Genomic DNA, 22061 nt, shown 5'->3' on the forward strand with positions numbered 1-22061 from the left:
TAAAGGGATTCACTGGGTAGCCAAGTGATCTTGAGGAAGGGTGATCTCCTCTGCACTGTGGCATCTGGCAAAGAACTAAGGACAGGGAAGGCCACCCCTTTCTGTGGTGGAATATGCCCAGGATTGCCTCCATCCTGTCTTTAGGACACTTGTATAGCCATGTTGAGCCTGGTATACTGTTTCTATGATCCAAGGCATAAATGGGCAGCTGAGTATGGATGGCCACAGGCTCAAGGTCTGTTAGAGCCCTTATTTCTAGGAAATCCCAGTATGTAGCCAGCAGTTTTCATCTTAATAGAGTTTATCCCAGGGCCAAGGGGACCATCCTTTTGCACCAGAGGATTTGGGGCAACTTATTATATGTGGTCCAGAGACCCCAGGGGCCATGAGAAAAGGAGTCAAACCTCTCCAATGAAGGAGTCTCCGAGGGCACTAATGGAAGTGCCGTTGATTTTAACTTGGACAGATTCTAGAATATTTGTTGGAGGAATCCCATTTAAAATAGGCTGATTTGTAAGTTGCAGCTTCAGTGAGATTAAAATGATAAATGAGGAATATCTTGCCACCAGAACTCAAAAGAGACTTATATATCTTTAATTACCCTTAATGAATGTGTCCAATGAGTATCCTTGGAGGACAGTCATCAACATAATGTCATATGGGTATTTGTGGAGAAAGGCAATATAGTTAAGATCCTGTCTGTAAAGATTATGGATTATGTGTGATAGTAAAGCTGTGAGGAACTCCATGGGCAGCCTGGAAAGAGTATATTGTATTGAGGCAAACTGCAGCTGAGAAGCTTTTGAAATTGGCACTGAGCAGAACATATTAGATAAATCTGTAATAGTGAAATATTTACCAAGTTGATTGGATGGAGTCAGCAACTTTAATAATACTGTGCACTAGGGATAAAACAATTACTGGATGAGACCACAAAATTAGGGTTGCAGTAATCAATCCCAAGTCACCCATGCTTTTTTTTTTTTTAAGTTTAAAATCAGACAAAACTGAGCTGTTAAAGAATCAGTGGAGATAATCACTCCTTTATTAATTAGGTCTTTTATAATAGTTTCACTCTGTAAAGGCCCTGTTCTAACATACATTGGGCCATATTAACTGGAGGTCTATGGAGGTCTATTATCCTGTCAATTTGTAAATGCCAAAAACTTAATTTAATTTTAATTGACTCCTCATTGTGTTAGAGGATCTGTGTCCAATCTAGGATATTTTAGAGCAATAAGTACTATGATTATGGGCAATTTATTGGAAGGCTATAGTTAAAATAAGGCATACTTATTTTTCTCTATTTTCTTCGAAAAGTCACTAACTTTTCTTAGAAAAGTCACTAACTATAAAATAGACTATAGGGGGTACAATGTTTATACTTAGTGGGACCCCAGGTATCACTATAATTTGAGCCCAAGCGTTGATTAAGATCATGAAGCTTTGTCAGTTGCTGCATTTTAAGCAGATGTTAAAGTTAATTTAGAACCTATATTGTTGAGGGACAAAAGCCAATCAGCACCCTTTTTGATTTTTGTTATATGAATTCTTTTAGGAAATTTTCCACTTACAGTAGAGTCAAATTGAATTTATACACTTTATTTATTTTTTATTTTCCACCCTGCATATTTATTTGTCTTAGTCTTGAGCTGCCAGAATCCACAATTTCTAGTTTCTGTCTCTGGCTAATAATACTATGTGTGTACCTTCTAAGTGGTTACAGCAAAAGCAGGGGAAAGGGAGGAGCCCCCTATTAGGTGGCACTTTCTCCTTCCAAGCCATCCAAGCCATCCAAATACACCTCCCAAAGATTAAGGCTTGTACTTAGAGAGCTATATAACAGCCTCTTCTTGGGATAGTACAGTTAGCTCTTGGTTTGAAGTACCAATTCTTTTTCATTGTCTTTTTGGTAAACTCTTTAAAAATGACCTATATATCTAGGCAGGTAAAATTTTTAGTTTTTGTTTTAGTCTCCTATCTGTCTCAAACTATTTGACCTTTGAGTATTTACCAAAGGACTTAGTGGTCCCAAATGGTCCCATCTGTAGGCCGTGGCCTCCCTCTCCTTGATGTCTCAATTGACCTCTGAGGTGTCCACATCCACTTCCATGAGAACAGTGGCCTTATCAGTACTTTGAGGATCCAGGTTTTGAGCATAAGGCCCTTGGTGTGCTGGTGAGCAGCAGTATTCAGAAAGGCCCATGGGTGTTGCCCAGAGTTTTACACTCCTGAAACAATGTCATGACTTCCTCAGGGGTCTTGGGCTAAGAATAGTGTCCCCCAAATTTTCTCTTTTCATTAAGTTTTGTGCTACTAGTTTCCATCCATATGGCCTTCCTACCTTTCTGAGTTAGGCAGTTAGACAAACAATACCATAACAATCATTTCCTTTATCACAAGACCTGTGGGTGCCATGGTCACTAAGATACCCTCACAATGACCCTATGAATGGCTTGAGAGAGAGAAGTCTCCTACTGTAGTGTAGAGTAGGCCAAATAAAATTACTCTGTAATAGGATATAATGACTTCATTGGCCCTACCACTTGCTGACCAGTAGGCTACTCAGACCCATCCCCTTGCCACTTGGATGGGATCATACCTCACTTCCTTCAGAGGAAACTTTTAACAGTCAGAAGTAACCAATTAATTTGAGTTGCCCCCAGGTGCTCTGCCCTGGACACTTGACTCAGAGAGGACATAAGGGAGGACTGTTCACAAATTTCACAGTTTGTGGAGTAGATTCACAGCAACATCTGGTAGAGGCAACAAAAAGCAGCTATGGCCCACAGCACCAACATGCCAGCCAGTGGCATGCCTGTGCAAGTAGCCATTACTGTCTGGAAGAAGCTGTAAGTCAGAAAAATCTAGTGAAATGTCATTTGGTCTGGAGCCAAATCATCTGGCTTTGCTGGTTCAATTGTTTTGGCCTTATCAGGTTTTTATTATTATTATTATCATTATTACTACTACTACTATTATTATTTAGGTGTGGTAAGGCCAGGAGACAACTGCCTCTGAATAGATAATTCAAAGTTCTCAAGAGGAGTACACATCATGTGGGGACAAGAAGGTGGCACTGGGGGACAAAGAATGACCAAACGTGAGGTCAAGGGGCAGAGAGTGAAGAGGAACCTGTACACCAAAGATTTCATGATTTCCTTGGGAATGATGGATTAGGCAGGGTAACCAGGGTTAGGATTGGCTAGTTTGAATCACTTCAGCAAGCTCAGGAGCACAGGGGCTTCCTCCCGGTCATTTGGTATCTAGCCCTGGGGTGATTAGGACAGATATATAGCAACACATAGTGTGATAGCCTGATAAAGAAAGTGGTTGGGTGTGGATTTAATTAGCTACTCAAAAAAGGGAATTGACTAGCATCTAGCCAGAGCCTCAAAACTGAGTCAAGATAGCATTTTAACAACTATATTAAAAGAATCCACCGGTCTTATAATTTGTTCTAATATTTGCTCAGTAATGGGGTAAATAGTGTCTTCCCCCAAATTCATGTCCACCTGCAACCTCAGTGTATGATCCTTTTTTTTTAAGAGTTTATTTATTTATTTATTTGAGAGAGTGACAGTGAGAGAGAGCACGAGAGGGGAGAAGATCAGAGGGAGAAACAGATTCCTTGCTGAGCAGGGAGCCTGATGCAGGACTCGATTCTGGGACTCTGGGATCATGACTTGAGCCAAAGGCAGTCGCTTTAACCAACTGAGCCACCCAGACACCCTCAGTGTATGATCTTATTTGTAAATAGGATCTTTGCAGATGCAATTAAGTTAAGATGATGTCATACTAAATTAGAATAGGCCCATATTCAAACACTGTTGCCTAAGGCCCATATCTGATCGTCTTTATAGGAAGAGAAGAGGACACATGGAAGAAGGCCATATGAAGATGGGAGGCAGAAATTGAACAATGCATCTACAACGTAAGGAATGCCAAGGATTTCCAGGAGCCACCAGAAGCTAGGAGGAAGCAAAGGATTTTTTCCCAGAGACTTCAGAGGATGTATGGCTCTAGCAACAGCTTGATTTTAGACTTCTGGCCTCAGAACTTAGAAGCAATGAGCTTAGATATTTAGCTGAAGGGATTTCTAAGTAAAGTGTTGTAGGCACTGATTATCCTTGATGCTTACAGTAAAAAGCAAAAGGAAGAAGTAAATTAAGAAAAGGGCAATTAAGCAAAAGGAGCCAGCTCTTGATGATTGGGGTGGTTCTCAAGTTATCCAGATTACAAAGGATTCAAATATTAAGAAATTCACTGTTGGGAAGTGTGCTCTGAAAAAAGGGGCCAAGGGTGTGGCTGGACAATCTTTCACTAAAGAGGTTGGTCCCAACTCATGGATCCAACTGGCCATCCCAGCAGAAACAAGAATGGATATGGGGTTATTCAGGATAGATCAATAGAAGATGCTCTTGTCTGAGAACTGAAACCCCACGACTGCACAGAAGGTTGACAAGGTTACTGAGAATGTTATACCAGGAAAACTATTGGCAACCTGAACTCCAAGGAACAGAGATAGAAGAAAATGAAGGGAGGCTGTGGGACTTCCAAAACCCTGCAAATAGGACATGGGCTGATAGAGATTCTCAACTATAGACATGTTTTACCCTCCAACTTTTAAGTTTTTATTGAAAGGTAGACACGATGAGTACCTGGGTGGCTCAGTTGGTTAAGCATTTGCCTTTGGCTCAGGTCATGATCCTAGGAAACCATCTGCCTTTGACTCAGGTCATGATTCCAGGGTCCTGGGATTGAGCCCTGTATCAGGCTCCCTGCTCAGTGGGAAGACTGCTTCTCCATCTCCCTCTGTTGCTCCCCCTGCTTATGCTTGCTCTCTCCCTTTTTTGTTGAATAAAATCTTAAAAAAAAAAAAAAGGTAGACATGATGTATCAGGTAAAAGGAACTAAGCTATGCAGGGTTTTAGTGTGAGATTTTATATTTATCCTCCTAAGAATCACTCTCTGTTTATTGTCTGCTATGGCTATAGGTATCAAAGACTAAAATTTCCTCCAGTTTTCTTATTTGTCTTCTCTGCTGTGTTTGGGTTTCCCATCAGATTTCTTACATAGATTCTGAGCCCTGCAGTTCTTTCAGTTGTTTTATATATTATATATATCGTAACAAGAACCTTACGGATGTGGTGATAATATTTGGGAGCAGGGGAAGTACTGTATAATCCTATAGCCTTTTACTGAACTTCTGCCCTGAGGCTATAATCTTCAAAAGCTCTTCCCTGCTTTTTTTCTCCCTTTATGTGACACAGGAAGGTAGAGAGGGCTGGGTATTTCTCTTCCCTCAGGTTGGGTGGGGTCTAGTAAAATAGTTTCTCTGAGAATAAGCCTTTGTTAAGGAGAAATGGGTGCTCTGGCATATTTCAAAGTGGTACTTTTCCCTCCTCTTGCCAGAAGCAAAGGAGATTGTTCTCCAGTCTTGACCCTAAGAACCTAGTAGGGTTCCTCTGGAGGTAGAACCCACAAAAATGTGAGGGTTGTCAATACAAAATGAATACAACTTTTAGACACTCTAAAAGAAAAAGTTTTATTCCATCCCAGGTTAGGACACCTGTCTGGGAAAAACACTCTTCACAGGAAATAACAGGTCAAAGATTTTTTTTTTTACATCTTGTAAAAGGTCAAAAGATTACAGATTAACATATAGGCAGGAATCACAAGTTTTCATGTTAAGAAATGCAAGAAGTAGGAGTATTCATTGACACCTCAAGGATAAGATGGTTTTCCTTTATGGCTTGGTAGGCCATTAATCAGGCTTTTGGTTTAGAAAAAAAGTTTATACAGTCATGCTAACTTAGACATCTAAAATGGCTTCCCCTTGAGAAAAATTAAACAAAGATGTTACTGCAGATAGAAATCTTCTCTTCTTTTGCCTTTAACCAATGTCATACTCAAGGGCTTTATTCTTTCACAGAATCTGTATATGCTCTGGTTGGAGTCTCATTTCCTTAGTTTATAAATGAGAATGTCCCAGTCCTCTGGTGAATCTGCCTATTTCTCTCTGTCCTAGGTGAGGAGTCAAGAGCAGAGGTGAGGTTGTGATGACCATGGTGCAGCTCAGGTAGAAAACCTTTTGACTTTCCCATCTCTGAAGAATTACTTCCAGTTTTCCTGAAGGCTCTGACTCTGAGGCTGATGGCCATTGGATCCATGCCTAGATCCCAAATGGAGTTGGAAACTGTTCTAACTGCCAAAAGCTTTGGTGTTTTTTGTTTTTTGTTTTTCAGTTTTTATTTGAGGAAAACTGGCGTTTCTCTGACTGGCTATTTCTAATCTGTTTGTAAGGTGTGAGTTGAGTCTGAACCTGCCCAGGGAGTGTTATGGGCTCCATGTTGACAGTGACTTCCCCACATCGAAAAACTTGAAAATTATATCAATAATTGTCTACATCAGAGCCAAGTTATATTTGCTTTATTCCAAACCATGAAGAACTAAAAGTGCATTATACAAAACGTTTATACTGTTCTCGTATATCACCTATTTTGGGTTCATGTGACTAAATCAGTACTTTCTAGAAAATGGTTCTGTTAAAACTGCTATGGTAATCAATTGATGTCTCTTAGTTATTTTTGTCTGAATTAAGCCATCATGGTATCAACTACCATGATTCTTTTTCTGCAAAAGAACAATAAATATTAAACATGTCAAAATAAAAGAAAATAAGCTTCCCTTATATATCAGGCCTTTAGAGAGTTTTTTCTCTCATCAGGATCAATTAGCCTTTAAGTTTTCTTAACAGTTACTGGCTCCAGCAGCAGCTTCTGAGCCTGGTATAATATGATTCTCTGTATTCATTCTTCTCCCCAATTTTCAAGGCAGCAATTTGCCCCACGACTTCAATTTTCTTTTTTTTTTTAATTTTTAATTTTTAATTTTTTATAAACATATAATATATTTTTATCCCCAGGGGTACAGGTCTGTGAATCCCCAGGTTTACACACTTCACAGCACTCACCAAAGCACATACCCTCCCCAATGTCCATAACCCCACCCCCTTCTCCCAACCCTCCTTTCCCCAGCAACCCTCGGTTTGTTTTGTGAGATTAAGAGTCACTTATCGTTTGTCTATGACTTCAATTTTCTGATGGACCTAAGAAGAGTTGTTAAATTTTAGACAGTTTTCTTGTGAGAACTAGTGATGACTTCCCAGCTCCACTGTATCCTATTTTAACCTATTTTAAATTAATCCCCCCCACCCAAAATCCCCCCCACTCACTCAAATGTATGAGTGAGTAAATAAGTGTAGAGGTCCACTTCTGAAGGCAGGACCTCAGCCCTGCCCATAACCTCCCTTGGTTGAGTAAGTGAACCAGACCAGAGGAAGGGGGTGGGAAACTGACAAAGGCACTTAGTGACTCATGTGTGTACGTTTGGCTCTCCTTTTGACTGGAAGTGTGCAAGTTTTGGGGGGAGAGAGAGTCTTTAAAAAATTTAAGTAATTTCCATAACGGGTAGAAGGCAAACCGGTTTGCTTAAGAACCCTAACCACTGGACTAGAAGGCAAACAAAGCAGCCGCAAGACCAGAGAAAATTAAATTGCTGGAGACTTCTTCCAACTGGCCCTCTCCTGTCCATTCAGGCACTTCATCCTATGCCCCTCCAGAGACTGCTCCGCTTGTTGCAGCCCAGCCTCTGGACTGGCTCTGGAGCAAAAGTTGCAAGTGTCTTGACTCCACTCATTTCTTCCTTCCTCCCGGAGGGTTCCACTACCCAGAGGTGTGTGGAAAGACTAGGCAGTGGTCGCCCTCCATGAAGATTAACAATAAATTGTTAATATATAAATACATAAATATATATAAATATAATGGTATATAAATATAATGGTTTGTTTTTGCACCATTATATAAATATATACTCAATATATAAATATATAAATATAATGGTATTTGCACCTATAATGTATATGGTATCTTATATAGTTAATAAATTACCCATAGAAAAAATAGTTAATGATGTGGTGACAATTAACACTTCGTTCAAAACACAGAATGATAGGTCCCAGAGCTCCCCGGGCCCCCAATTTCTCAGGCTTAAATGGAAAGAAACGCCCAATGTGACCTAGGAGGAAAATACAAAATTCTGGCCGCCACAAAACCAAACCAATTACCTTCCCATACCGGGAGTCGAACCCGGGCCGCCTGGGTGAAAACCAGGAATCCTTACCGCTAGACCATATGGGAAACACCGGCAAGAATCTTCTCCTTTCTGTAGACATCACTTACTTCAGCCTGCCGTCTGCCTCCCCATTTAAGTTTCATACCCGCCGGGCTCGCCCTGCCTCCAGAAATTCTGACTGCGGCTGCGCGAGTCCCGGCTTAAAGGATCCCCTTCCCTCAAACTGGCACCGGCTACATCCGGGCCTCTCGAGGGGGCGGGAACTCCTATTCCCGGAAATCTCCCAAAGGTCTAGAGCCTGCCGGGACAGACTGCCAATCCTGGTGGTTTTCTGTCTGTATTGCTGTGGGCGCTGGGCACGCGGACATACCCAAAGCCCAACTTCAAACTGTAAAATGAAGGCTATTGCTTGACCTTTGACATCAACTGACATCTAAAACAAAGGACCCCATTCGGGACGGAATTCCACGTGAATATCTTTTATGTGAAAAACAAATATGTATATATATATTTTTAATTTTTATTTATCTATTTGACAGAGATCACAACTAGGCAGAGAGAGAGGAAGAGAAGCATGCTTCCCGCTGAGCAGAGAGCCGGATGCGGAGCTAGAACCTGGGACTCTGGGATCATGACCTGAGCTGAAGGGAGAGGCTTTAACTCACTGAGCCACCCAAGTGCCCCTATATTGTGTTTTTAACTTTTGCTTCAAAATCTCACTGGTTGACACTTTGTAGCGGGATTTTGTTCTGAAATTCAACCTATGTGAGAAGGGATGTACTTTTTTTCTCTAGTTTACTTTTGAGGTTTTCCATTAGGCTTTTCACTGACAACTCAACCTCAATATGGCAAAAACAAAACAAAAAAAACCAATTCCTTCCCCCCCACCCCATCCAACCACAGGTATGACCTATTGCCATTAAAGTATATGTTAAAGAACAGTGTGGTACCTGTATATTAACTGACAGTAAAATCAATGAAACAATGGAAGCTCCAAAATACGGTATGGGTATACATTGGGATTATGTAAAAGAAAAAAAAAGGGGGGGAGCATCTAAACTCAGTGGTTCCACATACAGTAATGTAGACCTATGGTAGAAAAAAACAAGCTGGATGTAGGATTCACCCCATACCTCAACTGAAACCACAGAAGTTCTTTAGGAAAATACTGGAGAATTCTTTTATCATATCATTTACAACCCCAAATCGAGAAATGATAAAACAGCTGACTGATAAAGTCAACTTTTTCACAAGTAGGCAGAGAGGCAGGCAGAGAGAGGAGGAAGCAGGCTCCCGGCAGAGCAGAGAGCCCAATGCGGGGCTCCATCCGGAGACACTGGGATCATGACCTGAGCCGAAGGCAGAGGCTTTAACCCACTGAGCCAGCAAGGTGCCCCTGATAAAGTCAACTCTTAAATCAATTAAGAAAACTAAGTAAAAGAAAATACAAGAGCTGGGTGATGGTTACTATAGCTTTCACCTTAGTTATTCATTAAGCTATTCAATATTTTGTGCAGGTTAACGCATTTTATTTTAAAATGAAGTTTAAAAAAAAACATAAGCAAAGTTACAAGAGAAATTGGGAAAAATATTTACATTTCATATTATGAACAAAGGATTAATTTTCCCCAAGCAAACTTTTAAAAAAACAACCCAGTAGGATAATGAAGCAAAGACACAGATCCCATCACAGGAAATACATTTGGCCCTTCAAAAATTAAAAGTAGCATGGTCTCGCTCCTATAAAGATAAATGAAGAGTTCCTTGAGTTCCCTTGAAAATCTAAGTCAGATCTTTTAGACTTTCTGGCTTAAAACCTGCCGAGGACTACCTACCTACTTAGGCGTTCACCTTTTTTATTGACATGGAATCATACTGTCTTAAATTGTTAGCCATGTTTGTCTTTTTTTCCTACACCAAAATCAGTTTTCAGAATCTAGTGCAACTGAAGAACCTATTTGTTGTCCTTCCCTGCCACTAACTGTGCAGTATTTTATCCTGTAAAGAAACCACAGCTGATATATCCATGAGGCTCTTCAAACTTTCACACCTAACAAAGCTAGAAACATGCAAACCAGAGAAATTTTAAGGAACAGGGATTAGTTGGGGTGGGAATAGGGACAGGGGCAATCTGTGAAGGAAGAAGGCCTGAGATAAGGTAGCCACACCAAAGAACAGCTGTGCTCACTGTCCAGCCTCTGGTCACAAGTCAGGCAGACTGAGGCTCCAGCTGCTTGAGTTTTTCCTGGAGGCCCCCAAGTTGGCTTCGACCCCAGTCAATGCGGATCTGAAGGCTGGCCATGTCTGCAGCCAGCTGCAGGCCTAGAGGAAGAGACAAGATTGTCACCATGGTATCCGCTGTGTGATATGACTCAGGGGCCTCTGAACATCCCCAGGGACTGGAAAGGCTCCAGAATTTTCTAGCTTCCACACTATTTCTAAAACATTCCCAGAAGAGCCTTGCACTGGCTGCTTCAGAATCTCACTAGACCCACACCCTCACCTCCTTCACATCTTTACTAAAATGTCACCTCTTCAACAGATTTCCTTTACTCCTTTACATTACCCTGTGACTAAAAATTCACAGATCATAACACTGTTGCATGCCCTCATTTCCTTCCTTCTTTCCTTCATTATAATAGTCCTTCACTATTCTTGCCCTCTGTTTACCCTGCCCCCAAAAGTGTTCCACATTCTGGATTCACAGAATCCAGATGCCTGATGCTTCTGCTTAACAGTCTTCTGGGCCCTCCATGCCCAGGCCACTCGTCAGTCCAGTCTTCAGCCTACCTGCCTGAGAGCAGAGCTGGCCACACATCTGCTCAGTTCCCTCCAGGAAGCACTTTCTCCTCTTGGTTTCTGGGATCTCTCACCCTCTGGCTATTGTTCCTGCCTCACTGCTACTTCTCAGTCTCTTCGAAAGTGGTTTCTCTCCTTCCTCTTCCCACCTTTCTGTCCACACTCTGAGGCCCTCTGCTGATCTCAGCTTAAATGCTGTGTCTGTGTCAGCCCCCTGTGTCTATGCAGGAGGCTCCCAAATCTCTTTCCAGCCCAGGTCTCTTCCAAACTCAGATGCATGTGCCCAGACACCTGAGAAGAGTCTCCACCACACAGTAGTAGGAACACACTCTCACTCAACTCTTGACTTACCCTTGGCTGCAGCTCTCCTGCACCAGGTGAGAACACCCAGGTGTTCCTGCTGGAATCTGTGGGTTCATCCTTCATTCCTCTCCTTCCCTTACTCTCAAATTGATCTGTCAGTAAATCTCGTGGCTTCTACTCTCAAAACATGAAGATTCCTGTCACTTGTACTTTCCTTCACTGCTTCCACCTACATCTCAATCCTGGCTGCTCCCCAACATGTGCTTCCTCCCTCTGCTCTTGTCTGTTCCCACCCAGCACCCAGAGTCTTCCTATCACTCTGTGGATCCAACTCTGCCTCACTCTCGTCAGAGCCACCCGTGACTCCCAAAGTCCTCATCAGGGCCTATACCTCAAATAACCTGGGCCCAGTCCCCTCTGACCTCAGTTCCTGGTACTCCCTGCTTCATAAACTCCACTCTAACCCATTTGGCCTCCTCTCTGCCAACCTAAACATGATTTCACCTCAAAGCTTTTGCCCTGGCTGGCCCCTCTGCCTATAGCACAGATCAACTACAAAGTTCTTTCCATCTTTTCAGAGAGGACTTTTCAGATCACCCTTCATAAAATAGCTACCCTCACCCACTCCTGCCCCACTCCATCCACCATACCCTATCTTATTTTTCCATAACAATTCTCACTACCCCGTATTATATATAGGGCCTACTTATTTATTTGCATGTTTTCACTCTCCCCTCAATGGAATATACATTCCATGAGGGGTATTTATATCTTTTGTTTCCTGCTGTATCTCCAGCCCCTAACATGAGCCTGGAACACTGCCAACAGCCAGTAAATCCTTTTTTGAAAAAACAGCATGTGTGCAACAAAAGCCTCCTATGGAAAAAGCCCTGGAAAACCCTTTGCAGATTAACCCCAGCCAGGCATGGCATTACTACTACTTCTTCCTATAGATAGAGGGTCTACTCACCTTCCCGGAAGCTGGCTTGGGCATGACGTAGACTGTGCGGAACCAGGATTCCAAACCAGTTCAGAGGGTCCCGGGGGGCTGGGGATGACTCTGGCTCTGGGGTTCTGGAGAGACCCTTGCGCCTGCGTAAAGCTGGAGAAAGACAGACTGGAGGTTGGGGGTCTCATTACCTGTCCTTTTTCTTCTCTGTGACAATGTTGAACTTGATCTAAGCTCATAATCCTGACAAACATTGAAGGCTGTAAAATCCCTCCAACCATTTATGTTCCAGAAAACATACCACAAAGAACAACCTTTCTGTTTGTGATTCAGATGAGATGCCCTGACCACTCTCTCATGACTCTCATAAGATCAGCAAATGACCCCCTTGTTTACCTGTGACAGATCCACACACTGAGTTTTCCCATTTTGTCTGAACATGCTGAAAGGCCCGACAGACCCTCCTACTCCCCGTTTGTCTCATAAATGACTGAGATTAGAAGTTCGTCCCTCTGAAACCAGTTAGACATATAAACATTTTTTGTTCAACTGACTGAAACTTCCCCCAATTGCAAAACTATTCCAACCGTAAAGGACTTCAACTATAACTTATCTATTTCTCCCTGTAGAAGTCTAAAGCAAAAACAAACAAAACAAACCAGCCTGCTGAGACACTGTAATCCTCTGATCTGGGCCACTCTCCATCGCAACACCCTTAATAAAATAATCTCTTCAATTATCCTGTACATTTTGTTTTTGACATCGGGAGGGATCCGTGACGCGAAGAAAGGGGAACTCACCTGCCTCACAGGGCCCCACTTCTTCTGGAGTCTGGGCGCTGGCTCTCACCACCCAGACCTTCTGGAGTCCGTCCTGGGCCTCGCTGAAGAACGAGAAGGCAGGATCGCCATTTGGAGGCCCCAGCCTGGACCCTGTCCGCCCACCCGTTCCAACATACACGCCTCCTCACCTGGTGTAGACGCAGACCTGAGGCTCCATGCGGGAGGCATATTGCAGAGGACCTACAGACTTGGCACCCATGGCATAGCGAGCTTTGGAGAGTGAGAACCAACCCTGGGATAAGAGGAGAGCGGTTAAACTCAGTTTACCTCCGCATGCCCGCCCATCCCTCCCTCCGCAAGATTCCACATCCCACCTCCTCCACCCGGGCGTTCAGTGCTGCCCTCTTCGCCTCCAGTTCTTCCAGGTCCCGGAGCAGCTGCAGAAGGAGCGAGTCCATCTGCGCGCGTAAGCCAGGCGCAGCCATGGGCCCACGGTACTGAGGTCTGGAACCAGACTCCTCACAGGTTGCCCAATCGTCGCTCACCATGGCCGGCATGACAACCAATAGGCTCACCTTCCACGGGCGTTCCCAGCCGTGGGCCGAGTTGCCCAGCCTTTCTAAAGGCAAACGCTTAGAGCCGCGCTGCAGTATTGACTAGCTGGGTTTTCCGAGGCGTGTGAGCCTACGAAACAGTCGGCTAGAGCTGTGGGTGGTTCCGAGTCGCTTTGGGAAGAGGCCGTATTTTACACTTGATCTTGGTCAAAAGGCCGAGAAGCGATAAGAGGCCGCTTTTTAACAGTAGGGTGAGAGCTGTGGTGTTGGAAGAGGCAAAGCTGTATGGCAGCAATTTTAAGGGAGAAGAGGCTTTAATTCCAGCAGCCGGTAGGCGAGCCTCCAGTCAGCCGCTGTGCTGCTTTTACAGTTGCTGGATCATTTTGAACCGCCAATTATGATTACTCTAGCGGTTTATCATCTTAAAATTGGGCATCCTGCGCAGTGGTAAGTAATGAAGCCACGCACTAACATCTTTAGTAAGGGCGAGCCTTACCAACGTGACAACGTCTCGACGCCCGCCTATTGGTGTTCCAGTAAGCTTGCGTGTCCAGATTGACCAATCGTCTTGCAACTCCTAACCCTCCGCCATCTTAACATTTGGCACTTCCCACAGTACTAGAGCGCAACAAAGCCTCTAGCGACCTTCTTGATTGAGGGCAGAATTGTTGGTGACGTTGTGACGCTGCGCCCGGCGTTCTCCTAGACCCACGTGGAATCCGTGCTCAGAATGGTAAGAGTGGTGTTTGAGCTCCTGTTTTTTATAGTGGGGGCTCGCGCAGGGCTGAGGATGATTTATGGGCTTGGGGCTGGTGGGGCTGGTGGCCCCCCGACCCGGCTGTGCGTGGCGAGGAGGCTGAGCTAACCCGCTTTTTCCGTAGCTGCGTCGTGAGGCCCGTCTTCGCCGGGAGTACCTGTACCGCAAGGCCCGAGAGGAGTCGCAGCGAGCTGCCCAGGACCGGAAGGAGAAGGTTCGGCGCGCCCTGGAAGGTAGGCACGTCTCCGCCCCGCCTCGGGGATGGGGAGTGCTCTAAACCTGTCGTTATAGAGACCATTGGTTTGCATTTAAAATCCAACGGAATAAAAGACCAAATGGTATAAAACGCGTTTAATTAGCATCTCTTAGTATTTGTATGGCTGAGCATCCTTTCAAGTATTTACTGGCCGTTTTCCTTGGCTTTTGGGTTTTTAAATTCTTTCCGTGATGCTATAAATTTCATGTCTTGTCATATATCCTGCAGTATCCAGATTTCCAGTTTGCCTATTAATTTTGTTTACAGTGTGCTTAGTTCTTTCCAAATTTTAAATTTTTACATTGTCCTCCCGCGCCTACCCCCGTTGTTTTTCGTTTTGCTACCTTCAGTTCAAGATGACAAGAGTATCTTTTAGTTGTTACTATGATTACGTTGCATTTAAAAAGTGATAAACCGTAGAGAATTTATTTTTATTCGAGTTGTGAATTGGGATCTAACTTTGCAGTATTTTCTCCGCTTTTTGTTTGTCATAGGAATGAAGAGTGTTAACTTGTTTGAATGAAAATGTTATATTTATCCCTGTTTTCTTGGTTCTTGTGTAAATAGAACTTTCCTGTCTGGATGGTACATCAGCTTACTATCTATGATTATTATATTTTTAAGATTTTATTTATTTATTTGAGAGGGAGAGAATGAGGGAGAGCATGAGAGAAGAGAGGTCTGGGGGAGAAGCAGACCCCCTGCTGAGCCGGGAGCCCAGTGTGAGTCTTGATGTGGATCTCAATTCCGGTCGCAATCTGGGAACTCTAGGATCATGACCTGAGCCAAAGGCAGTCGCTTAACCAACTGAGCCGCCCAGGCCCCCTCTCTGATTATTTTAAATTCACTTTGATTTTCTGTGTTTTAGACATATAAAGTGCATGAGTCTATATGTTTACATTAAACGTTATGTTAAATATCTGTGATCTGTCTGCCCACATTAGAAATAAAAAATGCTCAATATATAGAAATTCAGGAATATTTTCCCCCAATTCAGATAGCCACAATACAGGATACTTTTTAAAAATAAGCCATTTCCTTACTCTTCTTTGTGCTTATGTCATACTTGTTTGTATCCTTAAATCACATGGGTTGATTTTTAGTTTTAAACGTAGTTACTAGGTTGTATGTATTCTTCCCCAGCTTTATGTTTTGTAAGATCTATTGAGTGTAGTGGGGGCTCCCATTTCCCTGTGCTTGGTGTTGACCTTATTTTTTTAGTCTGGCGCAGTTAGGAACAGCATTGCTGCTATGAACCTTCTCTTCCAGGTGCAAGAATTTCTCCAGGGCATATTGGAAAGACATGCTGGTTCCAAGGGCATGTTCATATTGAGCTCTGTACTCCAAAGTGGGCATGCCCACAGCCCAGCCCTTTTTTTTTTTTTTAAACCAAGTCTAGCTTTAGTTCACAGAGGAAATCTGACCCAAAGCATAAAGTTTAGCACTTTCGTTGTCAGAGGGTTTCAGGGTTTTCAGGGTTTCTGGGCCACATTCATATAGAAAGAACACTCTATTTGTTCTTTTAAAAATCGGTGTTAATTTTTTTCTAAGTACAAAAACAATATATACTTGCAACTAAATATTTTAGAAAGCCATCAAACCATAAAACTAGAAGCCATAGAAAATGAAATCTCCTGTAACCATTGTTAACAGCTTGGCATGTAGACAAAAATAGTTTTGTCTCTCTTCCCCCTGCCAAAGAAGTCATGTACACATTTCTGCACAGAAAGGAGTGAAAGGGGTACTTTTTAATCAAGTCTGTACAGTTTTTGTAAGCCACAGTGTTGTATAAACTGAGGGCCCCATGCATGGGTCTTACTCAGCTACTCTGTGTTCCCCCTGCAGAGAACCGCCTGATTCCCACCGAATTACGCAGGGAGGCTCTGACCTTACAGGGTTCCTTGGAGTTTGATGACGCCGGTGGTGAAGGTAAACTTTCCTGACACTGGGCCAGCTTCTTCCTCTGCACTTGAGCCTGCTAGTTTCCTTGTCATTCCGCGGACAGCTTGAAGAAAGGCTGTGTAGCCCCTCTTTGCGAAACTTTCTCCCAGATGCCCTCCTGACTGTGCACAGATGGCACTTTAGGAGAGCTCTTTCTTAGTGCTCCCAATTTCGTTTATTTAGCACATAAGGGTTATCCCACTTACTCTGTTTTGTCTGTTAATTATCCCCCTTATCAGAATATGAACTCTTGCTGAGGCAAATCCATTTTGTTTACTGCCATGTCTCCAGCTCCCAGCACTTCATTAACACCTAAACAGACATTATGAATTTTTTTTATGAGGAAAAGGAGTCTGTTACCTTTGGCCTTAACAGAATCTGGGTTTGTACTTGGTAGTCATTAACCCCATGTGATAAATGTAGTTAAAATGAAGTAAAATCAAATTTGAACATTTAGTTCCTCAGTCATAGTTGGTTTTTTTTTTGTTTGTTTTTTTTTTTAAAGATTTTATTTATTTATTTGACAGACAGAGATCACAAGTAGGCAGAGAGGCAGGCAGAGAGAGAGAGAGGAGGAAGCAGGCTCCCTGCCGAGCAGAGAGCCCGATGCGGGACTCGATCCCGGGACGCGAGATCATGACCTGAGCCGAAGGCAGCGGCTTAACCCACTGAGCCACCCAGGTGCCCCAGTCATAGTTGTTTTTATAACCAGTGTGGCTGGAGGGCTACCCTCCTGCTCAGTGCAGGTGTGGAACATCTTATTTTCATCATCAAAAGTGTTGTCAGACAGTGCTGCTCTAGACAGATTGAGCTACCCTCAAGTTAGCATTTTATTTCCCAAGACAGTCACATTCCCCTCATGCTGTGACCAGGTGTGACCAACCATGTGGATGATGAATATCGATGGGCAGGGGTTGAAGATCCTAAGGTCATGATCACTACCTCCCGAGACCCCAGTTCCCGCCTCAAGATGTTTGCAAAGGTACCAGTAGTGGGAAGCGAATGGGAGGTCCTAAAGCACTAGTGGCCCTAGTCCTAATTGAAATGCGTTCACATACAAGGAGCTGAAGTTGGTGTTCCCAGGTGCTCAACGCATGAACCGTGGCCGGCATGAGGTAGGGGCACTGGTGCGAGCCTGCAAAGCCAATGGTGTCACTGACCTGCTGGTTGTCCATGAGCATCGAGGCACACCTGGTGAGACTATGGTGGGAACAGGGTGTCTGCTGGGGTGGTTGTCTGAGAGCAGATAAGGTTTCTGACAGCCCGCCTGGCCCCACCAGTGGGGCTCATTGTCAGCCACCTGCCCTTCGGCCCCACTGCTTACTTCACACTGTGCAATGTGGTCATGCGCCATGACATTCCTGACCTGGGCACCGTGTCCGAAGCCAAGCCTCATCTCATCATGCATGGCTTCTCCTCCCGACTAGGCAAGCGGGTGAGTCTGAGTCCATGGGGTGAGGGCTGGGGGCAGGGGGTTTCAGGCTGGGCATTTGCCACTTGCCTTCCCTCTGACCCAGGTCTCTGACATACTCCGTTACCTGTTCCCCGTGCCCAAGGATGACAGCCACCGTGTCATCACCTTCGCAAACAAAGATGACTATATCTCCTTCCGGTAGGTCCATGGGCTGGCCTCAGAATGGCATCCTGACCTTTGTGTTCCACTGCTGTTTGTTATTGGCTCACATCTGCTCACTGTCTTCTCTCACCCCTACCTTATCTCCCCTTGCCTCCAGGCACCACGTATATAGGAAGACCAACCACCGCAGTGTGGAACTGACAGAGGTTGGACCTCGCTTTGAACTGAAGTGTGAGTTTGGGGCTTAATTCCACTTCTTATGGTGGTGGTGTGCTGGCGGTGTAGGTGACAATGTACCCATCTACACCTCCCAGTGTACATGATCCGCCTGGGCACGCTGGAACACGAGGCCACAGCAGATGTGGAGTGGCGCTGGCACCCATACACCAACACCGCACGCAAGAAGGTCTTTCTGAGTGCTGAGTGAACCCACTTGCTGGTCAGGACGTGGACCTGGACCCAGGACTTGGGGAGGGGTCAGAATAAAGTCTGTGTGCCACACCACCCCATTTGCTTCTGTGTGGTCAGGACAAACCCACCGTTGGGCTGCATGTGAGGGACAGTTTCTACTGGGTCTTCTTACTTGGGGAGCTGACAGCTCAAGGACATTCTCAGGTCTGCTCTTGACGTTGTATCTAGGACAAGGCAGGCTCAACCTGCTGGCTTGCTCCTTAACCATAGGAAAGATTTGGGAGATTTGGTGGTGGTGTCACTTGGGAGTCAGAGGTCCTGTGAGAGCCCATCTCAGACTGGGACTGATGTGTACTTAAGGACCCTGGTTTTACACAGAACACATGTCAGGAGCCTACAGCATGCCCCCAAGTTGATGTGGAGGGGAGTATGACATTAAGAAAGAAAGCCATCATACCACTTGGGGCAGGTCTGTAAGAAAACAAGTCAGGCAGGGGGATGGAGAGTGGGGGAGACCTCTGCAGATGCCCCTAGAGCTACAGGATGGCATGAAGCAGCAGGGATCACCTGGATGATCCATGCAAAGACCCTGAGGTGGACGTACTCATAAGCGTTCCAGGAGCAACAGTGGCCTAGTGAGAGGAGTCTTGAGGGAGAACAGGCAATAGGTTTCATGGGATGTCTGTGACTTCTAGCCCCACTCATGTAAATCCAGGACCTTCCAGAACCCCTCTCGCCTTGCCATAACCTCAGCTCACAAATGAAGGATATGCCACTAAAATTTTCATGCAAGTTACAGAAATTCCAAAATACATACAAAGTAGAAGTAGTATGATGTTTTTATTAGTTTTCTGGACTACCAAAACTGCCATCGACTGGGTGTCTTAAAATAGCAGAATTATTCTCTCATAATTCCAGAGGCCAGAAATCAGGTCACTCCCAACCCCTCCTCCATTATTTGCCTCTTCCAGCTTCTGGTAGCAATTGACAATCCTTAGTGTTCTTTGGCATGTAGTTGCATTGTGGTTTCAGTCTTTGTCTTCACATGGTCTTCCTCTACTGTCAAGTTTCCGCTGTGTGTCTGATAAGGACACTTGTCATTAGATTTATAGCACATCAGAAAATCAAGGATGCGGGGGCACCTGGGTGGCTCAATGGGTTAAAGCTTCTGCCTTCGGCTCAGGTCATGATCTCAGGATCCTGGGATCAAGCCCCGCATCAGGCTTTCTGCTGAGCAGGGAGCCTGCTTCCTCCTCTCTCTCTCTCTGCCTGCCTCTCTGCCTACTTGTGATCTCTGTCTTTATTTAAAAATAAAATCTTTAAAAAAGAAAATCAAGGATGACCTCTTCATTTAAAGATTCTGAACTTAATCACGTCTACAAAGACTTTTTTTCCCCCAAATAAGATCATGGGTTCCAGGAATTAAGCTGTGGACATACCTTTTGGAGCCACCATTCATCCAACTACATGTCCTCATTTCTCACCTTCAGGAGCTGTGGGCCTCCTGCCCTTCCTGTTTACTGTATCCCCCTGTACCTCTTGCAGACATCGTAGGCATGAGGCTGATGCTCCTCTGCTAACTCTGAACATCCTCCTAGGTAAGCGCCATGAGGCCTGGGGCTGCATTCACTGTTTCACCAAGCCTAGAGCAGGCCCTTAGTCACTGGCATTTTATTTTTTTAACAGCACAGAAGTCTCAGCAGGCCTTTGAGCTAGGGGCCAGCTCTTAGGGATAGGTGGAAAATAAGAGGCAAACTATTTATTATTCACTTTATTGTGGCTTCCACTGCTAAAGAGGCCTTTGAGAAGCCAGCACACTTGGGCTCACCAGTAGTGGAGGGATTTATGAAAGACAATTGGGTCCACGTTTTGCTCATCAGCTGTGTTTAGCCACTGGATGTGAGTGATATCTACTGTCAAGTGATACTGGGGGAAACGACCCTTCACACTGTGCTGGTGGAAGAACCAGTGGGTAAAGGCTTTTCAGATGGCAGTCTGGTAAGCATTTGAAAGTTCTACTTCTTGAGTCACTGGTGATGCTGCAGACAGCTTAGGGTATTTGAGCAGGGGAGTTTGGAAAGTGAGCCAATAAAATAACAGTAATTAAAACAAGAAATAGTAAGTTGTGGGAAATGTCCACTGTAGTGCCTTGTGTATTGCACAGATAATATCCTGAGGATTCACAGGGAGCCTTGGATTTGAGGCATGGTATAGGGCATAAAGGGATATTTATGCATCTTTTATTTGACTTTTTAAGGAAGAAATCAGTTCTTACATGGTTTTGAAATGTGAAGGACAAAGGAGAAGACAAGTCAGCGTGGGCTTTGGTGCTTACCATTTGAGTATCTCCTCTGGCCAGAGAACAGTGGCCCAGAGAGAGTAGAGGGCCTTTGTGACCAGGTTTTCCTTTGTCATGTCTGCAACTGATTTTCATGTTCTAGTATTCTTCTCAATATTCAGAAATATTAATGTGGGGAATCTAAGTTAAGGGCATGAGGGCACAGATTGCCCTGTTTTTGCAACTTTTATATAAATATGACATTTCAAAATAAAAATTATGGGACACCTGGGTGGCTCAGTGGGTTAAGCAACTGCCTTCCGCTCAGGTCATGATCCTGGAGTCCCTGGATGGAGTTCCACATCAGCCTTCCCTGCTTAGCAGGGATCTGCTTCTCACTCTGACCTCTCGCTTCTCATGAGCTCACTCTCTATCAATCTCCCTCTCAAATAAGTAAATAAATAAATCTTTAAAAATCTAAAAACTTAGAACATTTTCTAAAGGAATGTTGGAGTTCCTTTAGAAAGTGTTCTAAGTTTTTAGACATAGTGAAGTATTTAGGGGTGGAATATCAGCCTGATACTTGCTTGAAAATGCTTCAATAGGGAGAAAAAGCTGAAGCAAAATACTAATTGTCACATTTAGATGATGCAGAGAGTTTGTTACAATATTCTTTCTACATTGATGTATGTTTTAAGTTTTTCACAGAGGATTAAAAGGAAAATAATTACAAAAGTGTATTGTTGTTTAAGCATTTTTCATATTTTTAAGTTAAAAATCTCAGTAAAAAGGTTGAGGTGTGAAAATAAAAGGGGGCCTCCTTTACAATAAAGTTGGAAAGCCAGCAGGGAGCTATCTCATGCCCTACCACTCCTTAAACTCCTTAATTGCAGACCCAAACAGAAGAGAAACCTTGTAAGTCCCTGCTGTGGGTTAGCTGTTTGGTATTCCAGCAGAAGAAAGGTTTTCTACTTCTCTGGCAACAGCCCAGTCAATGAGAGACAGTTACAACTCAGCCAATGAAAAGCAACTATCCCTTGAACTCCCAGTTTACTCTAATGGACTTTTTGTTTATAACAGCCCTCCCAGCTTCTCACTTTCCTCCATAAAAGAGCATTCCTCTCTTTTGTTCTCTGTACTTGGCTATGGTTTTGCCTTACCATGCATGTCTTGGACTGTAGTTCTCTACTACTCCCAAATAAACATATTTGTTGCTGGTAAACCCAACTGCTGGTTTTATTTTTAAAGTTAATAAGGAGAGACAGGCCAACCATTAGTGGTGGTGAAAGCCATTGAGAGTTAGGGTCAAGGGGTGGTGG

At 44.0% G+C, this 22061-nt stretch overlaps 2 protein-coding genes and 1 non-coding gene across 4 annotated transcripts; 1 reads left to right on the top strand and 2 right to left on the bottom strand.

Moving 5' to 3' along the window:
- Positions 1-8129: 8129 nt before the first annotated feature.
- On the bottom strand, positions 8130-8201 carry TRNAE-UUC (transfer RNA glutamic acid (anticodon UUC)). Its single transcript has one exon. It is a non-coding gene; the product is annotated as a tRNA-Glu (tRNA).
- Positions 8202-9643: 1442 nt separating this feature from the next.
- Positions 9644-13535, bottom strand: CCDC115 (coiled-coil domain containing 115). Its single transcript, XM_059377959.1, has 5 exons — positions 13344-13535; positions 13158-13261; positions 12988-13070; positions 12209-12340; positions 9644-10458 (listed from the first exon to the last, which is right to left on the bottom strand). The coding sequence occupies exons 1-5, from the start codon at positions 13524-13526 to the stop codon at positions 10346-10348; spliced, it is 615 nt and encodes a 204-aa protein (XP_059233942.1). The 5' UTR covers positions 13527-13535; the 3' UTR covers positions 9644-10345.
- A 35-nt stretch (positions 13536-13570) lies between these two features.
- IMP4 (IMP U3 small nucleolar ribonucleoprotein 4) lies at positions 13571-18557 on the top strand. 2 transcript variants are annotated; one of them, XM_059377958.1, is made up of 9 exons: positions 13571-14256; positions 14405-14513; positions 16382-16465; positions 17350-17459; positions 17539-17671; positions 17758-17912; positions 18034-18089; positions 18211-18284; positions 18368-18557. In XM_059377958.1, exons 1-9 carry the CDS (start codon positions 14254-14256, stop codon positions 18478-18480), a joined length of 837 nt encoding a protein of 278 aa, XP_059233941.1. In that variant the 5' UTR covers positions 13571-14253; the 3' UTR covers positions 18481-18557. The 2 variants fall into 2 exon arrangements, with proteins under 2 accessions (XP_059233941.1, XP_059233940.1); XM_059377957.1 differs by having other exon boundaries at positions 13572-14256; positions 17995-18089.
- The last annotated feature ends 3504 nt before the right edge of the window (positions 18558-22061 follow it).

The sequence above is a fragment of the Mustela nigripes genome, chromosome 15 (genome assembly GCF_022355385.1).
Source record: "Mustela nigripes isolate SB6536 chromosome 15, MUSNIG.SB6536, whole genome shotgun sequence".
Lineage (NCBI taxonomy): Eukaryota > Metazoa > Chordata > Mammalia > Carnivora > Mustelidae > Mustela > Mustela nigripes.

Bases quoted from the DNA above. Each gene is read 5' to 3' on its own strand.
- CCDC115 (XM_059377959.1), bottom strand. From the start codon at position 13,526: ATGCCGGCCATGGTGAGCGACGATTGGGCAACCTGTGAGGAGTCTGGT. The intron at 13,071-13,157 runs GTGAGGAGGCGT...CTCGTTCTTCAG, and splicing joins CAGGTCTGCGTCTACACCAG to CGAGGCCCAGGACGGACTCC. The intron at 12,341-12,987 runs GTGAGTTCCCCT...GTCTTTCTCCAG, and splicing joins AGTGGGGCCCTGTGAGGCAG to CTTTACGCAGGCGCAAGGGT.
- IMP4 (XM_059377957.1), top strand. The intron at 14,514-16,381 runs GTAGGCACGTCT...TTCCCCCTGCAG, and splicing joins GGTTCGGCGCGCCCTGGAAG to AGAACCGCCTGATTCCCACC. The intron at 18,285-18,367 runs GTGAGTTTGGGG...TACACCTCCCAG, and splicing joins ACCTCGCTTTGAACTGAAGT to TGTACATGATCCGCCTGGGC.